At 34.4% G+C, this 18,534-nt stretch overlaps 1 protein-coding gene across 1 annotated transcript in view; it reads right to left on the bottom strand.

The window, feature by feature from the left end:
- The window catches only part of stau2 (staufen double-stranded RNA binding protein 2), a 147,505-nt gene extending 129,749 nt beyond the window's left edge, over window positions 1–17,756 (bottom strand). The window contains exons 1-5 of the mRNA XM_059524481.1: window positions 17,603–17,756; window positions 15,865–16,072; window positions 14,449–14,579; window positions 13,450–13,609; window positions 10,299–10,434 (exon numbers count right to left, since the gene is read on the bottom strand). Of these exons, the coding sequence (XP_059380464.1) occupies window positions 10,299–10,434; window positions 13,450–13,609; window positions 14,449–14,579; window positions 15,865–16,063 (626 nt within the window). The 5' untranslated portion in view covers window positions 16,064–16,072; window positions 17,603–17,756. The remainder of the gene's footprint in view (window positions 1–10,298; window positions 10,435–13,449; window positions 13,610–14,448; window positions 14,580–15,864; window positions 16,073–17,602) is intronic.
- Window positions 17,757–18,534: the final 778 nt, after the last annotated feature.

Here is an 18,534-nt window from a genome sequence, read left to right as displayed (position 1 = left end):
TTTTAGCATGCAAATGAAGGGGAAAACTTTAAGATATCGGCCCTAAAAATCGGCAGCACATATCGGCCAAGTCTTTTGTCCTTTTGTCTATTTTATTTGTCATCGTTTATTTCTATCTAGCTTTTTATTTCACTTTTAGTTTTTAGTACTTCAAATTAAATTAAAAAAATTAGAAACGTTAGCTTAAGTTTAATAATATATTTCTATTTATTTCAGCTTTATTTAATTTAAGTTTTATTTAACAATAACAACACTCCACAGTATTACAATGTACATTATGAAAAACATTTATTTTAAGATTGGCTAAAGATTACATTCGAGAGTGTTATTAAATTGTTGATGTCTTTAAAGTTTAACTTTAAGTGAATTTTAGCAATTTAAATGTAAAACGGAAGGAAATTACCACAAGTAAATATCCAATATCAAAAAAACAATAATTTGAAAAACTCGAAAAATGGGCCATTGACCAATATGTAACTGACATAATGTGTCACAGTCGATGTCAAGAAATATTTTTGTATCTCAAGCCTTGCAAAACTCTTTCTACCATCATCGTGGTACTACTGGAGGGTAAAAACAATTAAATGGGTCAACAGGACAGTTACATTTTATCTCACAGTCCCTGGAACATGGTCATCTCCTGGTGACACAGATTTACTTCCAACACCTCGTCCCCCTGACAGACAAGCAAAAACATAGATACTTCCTCCCATTGACCCCTCCATGTGTCATTTCACATTGCTGGAGTTTTTTCCCCCAGAAATGTGAGTAGAGAAATGGAAAATTACAAAATGATACTACGTAGGATCCCCCTGGACCACAAAAGGTTTGTCAACAGGGGGAGAAGAAAACCTCCTACATGAGACTTGTCACAGGAGTAGGGATGGGATGGTATGAAAATTTAATATCACGATTATAGTGACTAAAATTATCACGGTTATCAATATTATCACGGTTTTGTTGAAACGAGATGAAAGTGTTCAAAAATAGTTGATGCTCACACTGAAAACATTTCAGCAAGTTTTATATTTAATAATCAACAAACAACTAATAAAACAAGCAACTCTATGCACTTAATTTAAAGAAAGATTAAATTCTGTGGCATTTCCTTCCTTACAATGAAAAGTGTAGAAGCATAGAAAAGCATAGAAAAGTCACTGACTTTCGCCATTCCTTCTCGAAAAAAAAACAAAAAAAACATTGTGCGCTGCGCTTGCGTCAGACTGTTGCTGGCTGGACATGATTTAATAGTGAGTTATTAAACCGCGATAATCAAACACGGTTTTAATGATAATTCATTTTTAAACGATATTACTAACCTTCAGCACATTTTATCACGGTTATCAATAAAACCGGTTATCGTCCCATCCCTACACAGGAGGGGATATGGGAAGGCAACAGGCATGGAACAAAAGATGTGTAATGTCTTTAAAAACACCTTCCACTGACATACAAGAGCACAGGCAGCGGCTCCATGGGGCTTTTTCAAAAGAATTTCTGTACAACATAATACAGGTAATACAAAAGATGTATTTTCATAAAAAGCCACTTTTAAAAGCTTTGTAATAAATCAGCAGGTGGTGCTGACTATAATCCATATTGGACCAGAAAACTGCATAAAACCACGGCTACATATTCATGGTCAGGCATTAATTGGGCTATAGCAGAGATTGATGGTCCATAATAATACAGCAGGCAGCCAAAACAGCAAAATAAGCCAGATACCCCCTTAAAAAGCCCCTTAAAAGCCAGATCTGCCTTTCGAATGACACAGTACAGAACTTCAACGTTTATAAATTTAATTAAAGGTCAGCTGAAGCCAAATTCCTCTGGAGAGCATGTTATGGTTCCTCTTGCAAACATGAGATTACAAAGCTCTCTGCTGGTTAATCAGTGGGTTTCTCAGTTTTATCACTTCAAAAATGCAGCGGCGAGTCAAATTCCAACCCTCCCCAATTCTTTACGACTGATTTAAAATGACACACTGGCTTAATAAGACTGTATTTGCACATCTTGAGATTTAATTGGACTTCAGGTCCTTCTTATTTGCAGAAAAAGGCGGTGGTTGATGTAACTCTTCTGATAGGACTAGGAGAACTTGGTGTCAGTCCATTTACTGCTAATGAAGCAACTTGGGCACTACGGTTTTTAAATTGGACTTACGCCCAGCACAGCTGCTTCTGTCCTTATTAATGGCATTAGTTTAAATGCTAGTAGATGATTGTTTTAATTAAGACGGTAGCAACTGCAGTGATCACAACATATACAACTTTCAAATGGAATTTATTGGAAGATGTTACCTGCAATTGCGTTGCCAAGAACATCTGACTTGTATAAAGTGACAACAGTGGTGGTTTCTAGGATATGTTAAGGTGTTTTGAGTGGTTTCAGAATCTTGCCGTGCGATGCTAGGGTGTCCTGGATAGTTTCTAGGCCATAGGGATCTCTAGGAAATCTAAGGATTTTTTTTTAATAATGTCATTGTCCAAAAGTCAAAACTGTGCAAAAAATATATATTTTTAAACATGCTTTTTGTTAACCAACCAAAAACATAATTTAATTTACATAAACACATAATTATACAGTAAACAGATGATTCTAAAAAAAAAAAACAGACTCTGTTGGGGAGTCAGTCAAAAAGATTCACAAAGAAATAACTTATAATTTGTTTTTTTGTTTTTTAATGAATCTGCAAAAAAATGTTTACAAAATACTGGTTTGCAATGCAGATTCACAAGTGAGTTAGTGGTTTGAATCAAACTCACTCAGTTTAAAATGGATCAGATGCGTTACTGACTCCCTCACTCATATTCTGTTTTGTTTTATTCAAAATAAAGTTTTGATTTAATATATGGTATTCACCAAAAAAAAATTCTTCACCAAAAAAATCTTAATTTTAAAAGTCAGTGGCTATCTGGGTTTTAGTTTATTACAATATAATCATTTTTTTATGTTGAAGTGGTGTTACAGTATTTGAACTAATTAAAATAACCCAGGTTTAAGGGCAGTGCAAAACGTTTTTTTTTATTTACTTTTGCCGTTTTATGCCTTTATTTAGATAGGACATTATAGGTTGACAGGAAGTGAAGTAAAAGGGAGGGGGCAAGGATAGGGAAAGTTCCACGAGCCGGGACTCGAACTTGGGACGCCCAAAGTATAACAGCTCCACAAGGCTATCAGCATTTAAGCATTGAAAATTACTGGAAAAAAAATGAAACTTAAACAAAACAAAAATTATAATATTTGTAAGAAAAATTATTAAAAAAAGAAATAAAAACGACAAAAACTATATAAAAAGTTAAATCCAAAAATGAATTAAAACTACAATAAAATATTCAAACTGTTCCATTACAAGAGCCAATTTTTAGTTTATGGTAGTTCAATCTTTATTTTATGAAAGTTAACTAAAAGTAGTTTCACAATATTTGCTTTACTGTTCAGGTTGGATATTTGCCATGAGAGATCAAACCATACAGAAGGACAGTCATTGAAACAGACCCCACGTGAGACACACCTGTGAGGCTCTGTAAGCAGCGAACACCTGGAGCTGAACACAGAAGAGAAACGGGCTGTCCTCTGACTGCGATACAGAGAAACATTAATGACTCACCCACACAAAACAATGCCACCATCAAAAAAAAATAAAAAATAGCATAGCATCTCCTCCTCTGTGTGAAGGAAGGCACATGGCTTGAGCAACAACAGGGAGGGCTGTGGCTGAGTACTCCAAAACACACATTTCCAACAAACACCCCACACCTCTTCATTTAGAGGAAGTCATTCTCTCTGACGCCCCTTGGAACGGAACGAGATAACAGCGGAAAAGGAGCCGTCAAATATACGAAAGAGTTTCTGGTCCAGTCTTTTGATATGAATGTGAGTTTTGGAGTGATTCATGCTAACAAACCGCAAGTATGAGGCTGGTCCACTACAGCTGGGCTGATCATGAGACCTCCAGAACAATGAGCGAGCCTGACACCGCTCCAACTCACTCAGAAAGACCTCATTTGACCTGGGAGATCCATTACGTGGAGCAGCTCTGCAGCTGGGTTGTAGGAAACTGCGAACATGCTAAGAAGATGCTATCAATCAAATGGAAATAAAGCTTAAATTAAATTAAAATAATAGTTCACAAAAACTGCATATGTTGCCTTGGCGAATAACTGAAATATATTGAAGATGGAGCACTAGAAACAAATTAAATAATATGAAAATGACACTGGTAATGCATCAGTTATGCTTCTTTAAAAACAATCATAATTGAATAACACTCTTAAAACTTTAACAAACCTCAAAATAAACCAACTTTCCATACTGTATACTATAAATATTGTAAAGTATATATATTTATATTTAACAATTATTACATGATATTTTATTATTGGTATTTATTATTACCATCATCATATACTTACTTATATAATTATTTATGAAATAAAAAAGAAATACATTCTAAAATGATACTGAATATTATATCTAGAGGCTAAAATATAACTTACTGTTTAATAAGCACTTATAATACCCTAGCAGCCACCCAGAAACCCTAGAAACCACATCGCGATGCAAAAATTGCACTCACATGACCTTGCAGGAATCACATAGAAACATCTTGGCTACACCTACAGTGGGGGAAATTTTTATTTGATCCCCTGCTGATTTTGTAAGTTTGCCCACTTACATAAAATTAAGGGTTTGTAATTTTTATGGGGGGTTTATTTTAATGGGTAGAGACAGAATAAATAAAAACAAAAATCCAGAAAAAACACATTATATAGTGTTAGAAATTGATTTGTATTTCAGTGAGTGGAATATGTATTTGATCCACTACCAACCAGCATGAATTCTGTCTCCCATAGATGGGTTATGTGCCCATGTGGAACACAGATTAATCCTGTCGCTTTAAGAAGTTACTCCTAATATCAGCTCTTTAGGTGTATAAGACACCAGTCCCCACAATCTGTATCTTCCATTCCAACCTCTTCCACCACCATGGGCAAGACCAAAGAGCTGTCAAAGGATGGGATGGGCTTGAAAACAAAAACAAAAGCAAACCAAAAAATTTTATCGGTTCACTCCGTGGGGAATCAATATTTTAACATTTCTGTTCCTGCATTAAAACATCTTACCTCTGTGCTTGCCATCAAGGGTTTCTGCCCCAAGTCCTAAGTCATGTCTTGCTTGGGGATCAAATACTTATTTCACTCACTGAAATGCAAATCAAATTCTAACCTTTGTATAATGTGTATACAGACCCTTCATTTTTTTGTAAGTGGGCAAACGTACAAAATCAGCAGGGGATCAAATAAATATTTTCTCCACTGTAAGCATTTCAGTGGTGACTTTTGTTCTTCATTAAAAGCAAAAATCTTTAAAACACTAAATAGTGATCCAAAAGGTATTAAAAGCGTATTACATTACAATGAAAGTTACAGAATTGTGACGCGTTCCGCAGTAACCTAAGAGCTGCACATAAACCTCTGCTTTATGAGTTATCAGCAATTTGTTCTGTTGACACAATTTTGTTGCCTGAAGGCCTCAAACAGAAGCAGGGCCGGGGTCATTTCTGCATTTGATACTGATATTGGGTAAATAAGTGATTATTATGGAAGCTGCTTATTAGAGGAAGTCCAGCACCCTAATTAGAGCACTTTTAATAAATCGTTTATGAACTGTGGATTCTGGCAGCCTCGTGGATGTCTGGACGCAGACATCATATTGCTGGAATGCTTAATGGATTCTTAATGAAACAGCATTTATTTGAAATATAAATCTTTTGTAACATTCTTAATATTTTTACTGTCACTTTCAATCAATTTAATGGGTCTTTGCTGAATAAAACTATACATTTCTAACGGTCTTAAAACAATTAAACCCCAAACTTTTGGAGAGTATTGTGCATTCTATACATCTTTGAATTTCTTAAAAGTTAGCAATCAATTAACACTATATTTAAAATTGTGCTTCTTTTATGAACTGATACATTTATAGATTTATAACTCAAACTATGATTAAGGGAATCTTTTTCATAAATATTAAATCCTTTCATTAATTAAATCACACGAAACACATTCTGTTAAATTTAATATAATTATCTGTTTTACGAATTCCTAAAGATTTCTTTAAGCAGATCTATATTTTGGGAATAAGAATTAATTTATATCAGTCATAATGCACTTAATGCCAGTCACGGTCACTGGCTTTATCTTTGGCATTGCTGACAGTGACAGACATCATTCCTACAATATGACTCAAATGTTACAGGAAAGATAAATCAATTCCAGTAAACAAAGATTTCCCCCTTGACCAAAATGCAGTGTGATGAAAAACAGGAAAGATAGTGTACTGACTAAACAAATGTCTACTTTGTAGCAAAAGTGTGGTTGGTTGAGGGAGTAGTTGTTGAGAAAAGTGTCATTCTTTAACCATCTTACCTTGCCAACAGCCATGCCACAAACATAAATCATTGATTTCCCAGTACCCTTAGAGAATCAAAAAAAAGGAGAAGCAGGTGCCAAAACTGAGCTAAGAAAAGCCTCCGACTAAAAATGAAACAGTTGGTGGTTGTCATGAAAGACCAATCTCATTCGAACAGGTTTCAAAATGACATTTCTTTCTCTCGATCTCTGCTCTTCGGTGTAGGGTTGTGTGGTACACAGTTGAAAAAAGTGAATTTTAAAGTCAATATTCAATCCCTATCAAAAAAAGCATTATTCATTCATCAATAACACGATTCCTACACAGTCCAGACAGTGTAAAGTGAAACATTAAAGTTAAACGGTGTGAAAATGCAATGCATGATTCTTCAATGAAAACTGTATTGATTCTGACAATTAGTCATAGACATTTATTGTGATTAAAAACGCACCAAAATTATTTCCAAACAGAAACACTGAAACTCGTTGTTATTTAGCTGTAAAACCAAACTGAAAATACAGATTATTTAATAATCAATTAATTAATCAAATTTAATAATCATCACTCAAATAAAACTGATTTGTATATATTAAATTACATATAAGTTAGTTTTTATATTCTATTCCAATTCATATTTTGTTTAGATATAAACATTTAAAAGGTGGCTGTAATTAAAACTTGTTTTGAGTGAAACTGAACATTTTCTGCTGATGAAATTTTGGTGTCTCTCTAATAACTATAATATAGGGCTGACAAATGATTAATTGCATCCAAAATAAAGGTTTGTGTTTACATGATATATGGGTGTGTACTGTGTAAATAAATAAACACATGGGGTACATGTATATATTTTGATATTTCTACATATGCATGCGTGTGATTGTGTTTGTGTATATATATATATATATATATATATATATATATATAGAAGAGTTCAGATGCAAAAGACTCTTAGAGCCATTTTATGGGAGATATGGGATATTTTTGCTTGCTCATTTACGATATTTTTATATTGTGGAATTTTTGGAAATGCAACTTGAAAATTTGCTCAGACACAAACCTTGCAATAATATTTTTGATAAACATTATACACTATTAAAGAATAATTGTTCATCCCTGCATGTAAAAAAAAAAAAAAGCATCTCACAGCTATTTGTACATATTTTTACGAGATGGTTAATTTATACAAATTTGTATGACCTGGTTCATATGGATTCGTATATTTTGTGAAAAATTCGTAGTAATTTGCACGAATGACCACTAAACCTACCCCTCACAAAAATTCAAACTAGCCAACTCGTAAAATATGAACAAACTGTTCATGAGATAGCATTGGCCTGAATTATAGATAGATAGCTGATAAGTCTACGGCAAAATCTGGTATTGAGCCAAACGTACCCCAAAACCACGCTATCTTTAATGCAATCAAAACAAACCAAGGTGCTGATTTGGCCTAGACAGTGACGCATTCCCACCCCCACTACACCGGCTCGCCTAGCAAACGCTCTTCCTCTGAGCTTCCAGTCCTTTCAGCCACAGCTCAATATCAGACCAGGAAATATCACCGAAGAGGCTCGACAGCAATTATCCTCATTATTGTTACAGTTAAGCAACCAACGCAAAGTAACTGTCATGCCTAAATGAGAGAAGGTGAGGTAGTCCCGGAAAAGACCCATCCAAATTTTGACTCTGAAAGAATGCAGGCGCTCCCCAAAGAAGATGTTGTTAGGAACACAAAGCCTGATGTTAGTCACAGAGAGCAAAGGCCTGGATAAATGAGGTAATTGTGTGATGCTACATCTGACTGTAGCTTAGTTCCCACTCGAGACTGGATAAACTGAGACAGGATGAGAAGTCCAGATTTGGTCTTTAGTCTAACTAAACTGGGATAATGAGGAGTTATTGGAACTCTTGGGTTCATGATTTACAGTCTCCAAGTCCAAGTATACACTACCTATCAAAAATGTGAAATCAGTCAATGTTTCTCTTACGAAATTAATTCTTTTATCCAGCATTACATAGATTTTAAGTGATCTATAATATTACCAAAATATAAAAAAAAAACTTCAGAGCTGTAGGTGCTAGTACACCAAGCTAAGAAAAGCACTAAATTGTACTCGTACTATTTAGGAATAACAGCATCTATCCCATATCCTCTTTATTAACTCGGCCTGTCAAGTCAAAGTGAATTCAAATATATTCATTCGTCTACAGAAGCACATATCAAGCTTACACTGATTTCAGAACTCTATCTTGATAGAATTCTCATGATATGATTTCTTTAATTGCCACTGCATACATCAAAATACATTTTTGCTAATCGATACGCTTTCTGATTAAAGCATACATATTCAGATATAGCTGTCAATGCTCTCAATCTCATAATCCCTCAATTCGCTGCAGCCACGCCATTACTCCTCTCCATAATGAGCAGTACAGACACAACATCGATATTTTAATAAACCATAAATTAGAGAGCCGTAATTAAGCGACTCTGTGTTTAAATTATGTGAGGCCTATATCACTTCTGAGAGGATCTGTGTTGAAAGTGAAGAGTGCAAAAGACTTAAGAGTATAATTTATATGCAACAACACCCTTAATATCTACAAATGTCCCCCACGGTGGTCTCCGGCCAGGCTCGGCACCAAAATGATGTAATCGCACAGAGGATCCGATTTACTTTGGCTCCTTGTTGAATTACTTTTTCAAAGACTACATCATAGAAATTCTAGATGTGCAGCGGAGAACATATACACGTTTTTTTTTTTTTTTCAATAAAATCACTACACGCAGGTCCTTTAACGCTTTCTGATATCAGTTTGAGATCTTAGCATTACAAGACTCAGGTTTCTCACTCCGTCTTTGTTCTCAAGGTGTCCATTGAGCTTCAATCGAATGCAAATGTCTAAATATAAGCTTCAAATGACAGCAGGATTAAGGTGTAATGAAGGGTAGTTTTCCGATTAGCGTCAACGTTGCTTCTCGCGGTACATTCCTTTTAGCTGATGAACACGTCAGTGTTAGCGTGTTTCTTTTCCTCCTCGCTGGTTTATCTGGAATAAACCTGACTTACAAATAGAAAATCAATATAAATTGGATGTTACAGATTCTGACCTAAATAGGCCCTCAAATGCTAGACATGTGAAAGATTGAAAAATAAGCATTTCATTTGATATTTTGCAGCACAATTCCAATGGGACAGATGCTAACGTGGACAGGTCATGTGACATGCCTTCAGCTTAAAAAAAACCATGAGCAAAACCTTCAACAAAATACAACCCAGACTACATTAGATACAAGTTTACTTGTCCATGATGATCACAATGTGTGTTGTAATTTATTGGCTGTCAAGAACACGAAAATATACTGTATTTAGAAACAAGACAAGTCAGTTTTTCCAGAAGAAAGCTGTGGGATCTGACCACATCACAGCATTATCCAAACACATGGCAATATTAATCCTTAGTGTAAACTATGGGTAAGTGAAGCAAAAGTCTGAAGTCACAAGAGCTGAGAAAAAAATAGGATAATAGTGCCACCTAATGGTAATGAGCAGAACTTCTCTTTATGTTACCATAAACTGTCCTCAAGCTTAGCACAAAATCACAGATCAGACATCACCATTAAAATGTTGAATACAGTATTCGATCTCTAAAATCAAAAAGCCAATATGAGTTCACTTAAATGCACATTTTTATGTTTGATATAACACCAGAGTGAAATAATGCATCTACCAGAACCATACTAGAATTATAACATTCACAACAATAACAGTTCCAGGTAGGAATTTTAAAGAAACCTTATATCAGCTTTCAGCATTGAGATGCTTCAGAGACATTGAAGTCCTAAGAAACGTCACATATGCACAGGCTGAAGGACGTACCTCTGGTTGAACATTCCTCTGAAGTTGTAATTGGCTCCGTAGTTGGGAATGGGTTTGGGGTCCAGGGGTCTGTAGATAGCTGGCTCCCCTCGCTTCATGGCCAAGCCATTCAACTCCACTGTAGGAGTGATGCTGCCTGCAAAAAGGAAATAGATGGATTATATTGAATAAAATGAAAAATATTTTATCATCCTTCATTTGACTAACTTTCATTCTGTTTTCTTAAAAAAATTAACAAAAAAAACAAGAACCAGTGAAAACAAATGCTCAAACTCTAACTGGCTGCCTTACAATACCACCCTGGACCCCCGCTGAATGTATGATTTTCTGATTAAAGCATACATAATTAAATTAGCGGTGTGCAAGACTAGTCAGCTAGTTAACTAACTGTTACTGCTGTCATTCACTGCAGGTTCAGAGATATGTCCACTCAGAAGACGAGCAAAATGAGGGAGTATTTTGACTTCAACAGAAATGTAAAAAGACTATTGTATTTTCTTTTCAGTGTCTAAACTTTTTGGTATTAATTTCCAGTTTCTTTCCTTTTATCAGTTTTTTTTTTACCCGTTTCTTCGCATAGATTTAGTTATCTCTCCCAAATTGCTCGGTTCCTCCTTTTTAAGTCACTTTTGATAAAAGTGTCTGTCAAATGCATAAATGTAAATGGATATTTTAATGTTTTTGCCATCTGTCATGTCTACAGGTACTTTTCATACGAGAAGTAGGCCTGTCACAATAATCAACATATCGAATTACCGCACAATATATGCACATGACCTCAATCATTTTTGGTTACGCAATATATCGGCCATTATATTTACATAAAAATGTATGTCACCTTTTTTTTTTAATTCCACTTGTGCCTGTGTCTTTGTGCATTTTTTGCATCACTTTTTGTTAGAAAATGAGTGCTGTCAAACGATTAATCACGACAAAAGTTTTTGTTAACATAATATATGTATGAGTAATGTGTATATATATTATGCATATATAAATAAATACACACACAAACAGTATATATTTTGAAAATATTTACATGTATATACATTTATGTTATTATATTTTATATTATATATAAATATATTTATACTTATATTTGCACGTGTTTGTGTTAATATATACATAATAAATATACAGTATACACTATACACATATATATTCTAAAACAAAAACTTTTATTTTGGATGCGACTGATCGCGATTAATCATTTGAAAGGACTATAGAATTTATTTTTTTTTTACTATTTATTCAAGGTATCTATTATTTTAATACTTAATTTCCATGATCTAAATATTCTTAAGAATTCAAAGTTTTTTGTCATTTGGAAGTGTGTAAGCCTTCTTGCATTTTTATGCTGTTATATTATGATTATATATTAAGTGGCATAAAATGTTCTTAAAAATGACAATAAAATTGCTTATCGCAATCATTTCTAGGGCGATATATCGCACAACAAAAAGCTTTTTGAGAAGTCCCTTTGAACCTGGAGCAGCCGGACTCCGATTGAGCAGTTTATCATGCTGATTTATGTTAAAAAACTTACTTTTATTTGAAGAATTCTGTTTATAATTATAATTAAGCTGTTAGGTTTGTACTTTTTCATCCTGCACTGGCAACTGATTCAGCTCATTTTAATTAATTTAATTTAATTTAATCTAATATTTTATTTTATTTGATTCTATTTAGAATTTGTTTAAATATTTAGACCCCAGATTTCACAGACTAGGCTTAAACCAAGTCCCAAATTAAAATGTAAATCTGAGCTGTTTCAACTGATAGAAACTTGCACTGATTAATCCTAAAACATGTCAGTGTCTTTGTTTTGTCTAAAGATGCACACCAGTGATGTTTTTTCTAAGGCTCGTTTATAAAAATGTCTTGTCCTAACTGAACTATGGCCTAATCTTGTTTTAGTTTAAGACTTGTCTGTGAAACCAGGATATACAGGTGCATCTCAATAAATTAGAATGTCGTGGAAAAGTTCATTTATTTCAGTAATTCAACTCAAATTGTGAAACTCGCACCAACTTTTGGTGCTTTTGGCAGTGTGGGCAGGTGCCAAATCCTGCTGGAAAACGAAATCAGCATCTACAAAATGCTGTTCAGCAGAAGGAAGCTTGAAGTGCTCCAAAATGTCCTGGTAAACGGGTGCATTGACTTTGTTTTCAAAAAACACAATAAACCAACACCAGCAGATGACATTGTAGCCTAAATCATCACAGACTGTGGAAACTCAACACTGGACTTCAAGCAACTTGGGCTGTGAGCTTCTCCTCCCTTCCTCTAGACTCTAGGACCTTGGTTTCCAAATGAAATACAAAACTTGCTCTCATCTGGAAAGAGGACTTTGGACCACTGGGCAACAGTCCACTTCTTCTTCTCCTTAGCCCAGACTCCTCTGACATTGTCTGTGGTCCAGGAGTGGCTTTACAAGAGGAATACGACAACTGTACACAAATACCTTCACACGTCTGTATGCCTTGACCCCAGCCTCAGTCCATTTCTTGTGAAGTTTACTCAAATTCTTGAATCGATTTTGCTTGACAATCCTCATAAGGCTGTGGTTCTCTCGGTTGGTTGTGCATCTTTTCCTTCCACACTTTTTCTTTCCACTCAACTTTCTGTTAACATGCTTGGATACAGCACTCTGTGAACAGCCATCTTCTTTGGCAATGAATGTTTGTGGCTCCTTGTGAAGGGTGTCAATGAATGTCTTCTGCACAACTGTCAGATCAGCAGTCTTCCCCATGATTGTGTAGCGTATTGAGCCAAACTGAGAGACCATTTTGAAGGCTCAGGAAACCTTTGCAGGTGTTTTGAATTGATTAGTTGATTGGCATGTCACCATATTCTAATTTGTTGAGATTTGGTGGGTTTTTGTTAAATGTGAGCCAAATCATCACAATTAAAAGAACCAAAGACTTAAACTACTTCAGTATGTGTGCAATTAATTTATTTAATACACGAGTTTCACAATTTGACTTGAATAATTGAAATAAACTTTTCCACGACATTCTAATTTATTGAGATGCACCTGTAGTGGTTAAACATTTTCAGTTGGTGGACCTATAATACCACACTTTATAAAAAGCTGCTGTAATTTACAGCATATTACTCTCGGTCATAGTGTGTCCCTGTGCCATGTTGGTACCTGGGTTGCTGTTGCTGTCGGCTTTAGGTGAGCGAGGAGGAGGCCGGGGGAGAACGCTCTCTGTCAGGGCCTCGGTAGCTGCAGAGTGCTGAGCCTTTTTGATGCTGCTGCCTTCTGACTCCCATATCTGGTTCCCCAAGCACAGCTGCACCGTGAAGATCTGCACACACAATCCAGCAGGACAGCTAGGCTGATTGCTTTCTAGACTATAACAGTGAAAGTTTTCTACAATAAAATAACTTCAACTCAGACCAATATTTTATGTCCATGTATGTATTTATTTACCAAATAGCCATGTAATAAGTGGAAAGAAAATTGAAATCAGCAAAAAAAATTCGTAAATAAAAGCTTTTGAGATGATACAAGATCCTGATTGCACTGTCAAGGTTTATTTTGCAATAAAGACTGTACATTATCCCTTACTTACTAAGCTTTTGTAACAGATTTAGGCTTTTGGCAGTAATAGACCTACTTTTCCAAGAAGATCTAAAACAGTCGACTGAGGGACTGTCTTGATAAGGCATGATTTGAGTGCTTTCAAGACAAATATTCCTTGAACTGTATTTTTTAATATTTAGATTAATAAATGTAATAAATTACATAAAAAGTAATATAGGCAGTCAAATTGCTCTGTGACCCTTTTTAAAGTTTAATATCCAACTGAATTTCATTTATAGAACATTTAGCATTCAAAATGTACCGACAGCGATGATGACATCATTTGCATACTGAAATATGATTGCACACTTTATCTTTCTTGCATTTATTTAATCATTTATAACCACATTTACCCCATATGTTAATTATTGTGTGCTCAGTTTCATGACAAGAGCAAAGCATTGCTTGTGCAGCATGTCAGTTAACGAGCCTAAGCTCAAAAAAACTTTTACATTATTCTTTCCTGCCTACTGGTATTTCTTTCAGGATGTGCACAGCTAATAAGTGTTTAATGAAGTTATATATAGGATGTATTTTTCCATTAGTTTTCATTTACAATACCTTAGCATGTGCTGGCCCTTTCTCATTCAGCAACTTGTATTGAGGTTGAATCCTGTTGAAACGGGCTAACTCATTCACCAAACACATGGGAGTTTTCTCTTTAGGGTTTGCCATGTATTCTTGAGGAGGGCCTGTCAGAAAGAGAGACAACTTAAACACATGCAAGAATGAACAAATGCATGTCAGGTTTGTATTATAGATATGAGTCCAAAACAGCATATACTAGCATTCAAACGTTTGGAGTCATTAAGATTTATTTTTCAAGAAATTAAACTTTCATTCCACAAAGATACATTCAATTCTGTCAGCATTTAATCAAGTTGTTTTAAAGCTGTATGATATTCTGAAGCATGTTGTTAATCAGTTGATGGTAGCCACTGATTTCCATAAAAAAAAACTAGGGAAGTCAATGGCTACCGTCAACTGTTTGGTTACCAACATTCTACAAAATATCTTCTTTTGTATTGAACAATAGAAATAAATTCATATAGGTTTGGAACAAGTGGAGGGGGAGTAAATGAAGACAATCTTCGTTTCTGGTTCAACTATTCATTTTCAGTAAAGACCTTTATATTGTTGCAAAAGATTTCTATTTCAAATAAATATTGTTCTTTTGAACTCACAATTCATTAAAGAATACTGAAAAAAAAATGTCTCACAGTTTCCACAAAAGATATGAAACAATCCTTTTCTAAATAAATAATAATAAAAAAAAACTAATGATTTCTGAAGGATTAATGTGACACTAAAGACTGGAGTAATGATGCTAAAGATTTAAGTTTTGCCATAACGTGAATATTTTAAATTTTAAAATGTATTGACACAAAACAGATATTTTAAACAAAAGTGATAATATTTGACAATTTATTACTGTTTTTCTACAGTATTTTGATCAAATAAAAAAGCCTAGGCAAGCATAAAAGACTTCTTAAAAACATTTTAAGAACCACAAACTTTTGATGCAAGTGTTTATTTCTATTTAAAAACAAACAAACAAACAAACATCTTTTCAAATACTTTAAACGCTTTGCTTGTGCTTGTTTGTGCTGTTTATATTTAAAGTAATGGCACATGGTTTCATATTTTGCCATCTATCTTCAGTAAACATTTTTTTAATGGTCCAAATGCTTTGGACCCACTGTAGTTGTTCATTCTGTCATTTAATTATATTAAACTATTATTGTTATTAATTATATGTTAACTATTATGACTGATGTTTACATTACACTGGGTTATTCGATTTAGTTTGTTTAGATTAAGTGGAAAACAGAATCCCTCTGACATAGCACAACATACACTGTTTTTCAAATGCCATTAATGGACGCAGGACATCCATGGCAGCTTGTGCTAGCGGTTAAATTAACATTACCACTATAAACGTTATAAACTACACTGGCTTGCATGTCAACAGCGTACCTGATGGGCTGGCTGGTACAGTGGAGTCCACAAAGCCAGAGGCAGGGCTGGGGCAGGTGGGCGTTGTGGCTGGCACTGTGCCATTGATGGTGGGCTGCAGACCCAGAGCTCCTGGACTGGGCTTGGCCACAGCGGGCGCAACAGCGGTCAGGCCAGGTCCAGACAAGGGGGCTGATGTCTGCACTTTCACTTGAGCCATGCTCTATCGCTGTTAAAACAACATGATTTAACATGAAACAATCTTTCTCAACATCAACCATTTAGGCTGCAGTATTGCAGACTACGTGCAAAATGTATTTTCCAGTGCTTTACAGGACAGACATGGTCAAGGCCTGGATAAGCCAAGCAGCACATTATTTTTTAAAACAGACAGGGCTGTAACTTTTAACTCAAAGTTATAATAATAACATTTATTGTTGGCAGGTTGTCGTATCATTATTTTGTCTAAACAATTGTCAGACAGAAATATTGCTTTCAAAACAGTAAGGTAGGTGTATTCAAACTCAACAACTACTTAAATAGATACATAGTAAAATATGACTGTATTGATGCTGCTGTGAACTTAACCCAAAACTAAAACAACTATTATGTGTGTGTGTGTGTGTGTGTGTGTGTGTGTGTGTGTGTGTGTGTGTGTGTGTGTGTGTGTGTGTGTGTGTGTGTGTAAAAAATCCTATAATATTTTATATATAATTCTAAAATAACACATTTGTGAGAAATGTGATGAATACTCTATGAGCTCTTGATCCAGTGAAAACTCAGAAATTGTTTAATAAAAGGATTTGATATGTTCATGTTTGATTTTATATGTCCATGTCAAGTGTCTGCCAAGTGTTATATAATATATATTATATAATAAAAAAAACATTCTGGCCAGAGAAATTCAATGACTTTTTTAGTCTTTCATAGTTCCAGTATAAGGGTGTAAAACAATTAATAAAATGAATGAATGAATGAAAAAATACCCAATTAAACCCTCTGCATGTGACTACAGAAATACATAAATTTAGTATTTTTGTTTAACTGTAGTCACTTACAGGAACAATAAACATTTATTATACAAACTTCATTGACTTTTACAATAATCGTAAGGATTTGAATCACTTCCATGGCCACTCACTCTTTTTAAATCTCCTGTTATTTCAATAATTCCTGTCCCATAAACCTTCACACTAAAAAGCATAAAATGCAATGCATGACATCAACCATTAAACCCAGTGTAACAGATGATGGACTGGAAGCAAGTCAGTATCAAGCCAGTGGAGTGATATTTGACCACTAGGACCCATCATGGAGTTTATTAGTGCAGTGGATGAGAAGACAGCTTTCTTTGTGAACCTGACTCTCAAAAGTGAGGACACTCTCTTTTCACAGTTATGTCTCTGTCTATCTATGCACACTCACTGGTGTTGTCATTTTCTTAAGTTCTCTCATGATTATCAAGACGCGATGCAGGGATTAATTATAGGCTAGTCCTTTAAACATTGAAATCAACTCGAACCCTAATCGGAGTTGTGGAACACAGCCTTCTCTCCAGCAGCTCACACACAGGCCACCGGTCTGAACTCAGCTGGGAATGTGCAGACATCATGGCTGAACGACTACATGCCCCTCACATCTCATCGATGCACGCCGCCTCTGCTGCCACCAAACAACCAAACGACAGAGCCCAGTCTCAAGTGCAGTCCTGAATCCATCGCTACTTCAAACCACAACGCATTTAATAAGAATAGTTTACCTTCGTCCAGGGCCAGACCCCAGTTACACCTCCAACATTGGCAAACACTAAAGAGAACTGATGGTTCTAGGAACAAACCAACATGTGAACAACATGTGCTTTTCCAAAAATAGCCCACTTGGAAGACGGCGCGGCACTGCTAAGTGATTTATGTTTTAAATTTACATTTAGTACAGAATTTTGTCAATGTTGTACTTAGTTCTTCGAGAATGGCGAAAAGAGTGCACCCCTCCTCTGTCGCACAGATGGTACAGCTCGCCTTCCTGATACCGACTGTGTGTTTAAATACCACAGGCTACTACATGACTTTTTAAAACGCATTATATATTTATTATTTACAGAGTATACACTCTGGCAATAGACATACGTATAATACATATATATATATATATATATATATATATATATATATATATATATATATATATATATATATATATATATATATATATATATATATATATATGCATTAACATAATATAATGTTAATATAGATTATACTATTCAATGAATATTAAATAGATCTTAAATTAAATTAAAAATATCTTATGTACAATATATATATATATATATATATATATATATATATATATATATATATATATATTATTATTATTATTATTATTATTAGATAATATTTAGTTTTCCAAAATAATACTTTATAAACAACTACAAATATAATTATTAATAATAGATAATAAGCATTCTAAAATATTACCAAATGATCGGAAATAGATAATATTAAGCATGCCAAAATATCGCTTTATAAACAACTACAAATGTTTTTATGAATGGATATTATTAAGCATTCTAAAATATGACTTTATAAATAACTACAAATATTTATTCATATAATATTAAGCATTTTAAAATATAACTTTATAGATGACTACAAATACAATTATTACTTAATGTACATCCATTATAATATA

The sequence above is a fragment of the Carassius carassius genome, chromosome 35 (assembly GCF_963082965.1).
Source record: "Carassius carassius chromosome 35, fCarCar2.1, whole genome shotgun sequence".
NCBI classification, from domain to species: domain Eukaryota; kingdom Metazoa; phylum Chordata; class Actinopteri; order Cypriniformes; family Cyprinidae; genus Carassius; species Carassius carassius.
The sequence above is the reverse complement of the archived record's forward strand: the minus strand, read 5'-3'. Positions and strand labels throughout refer to the sequence as shown.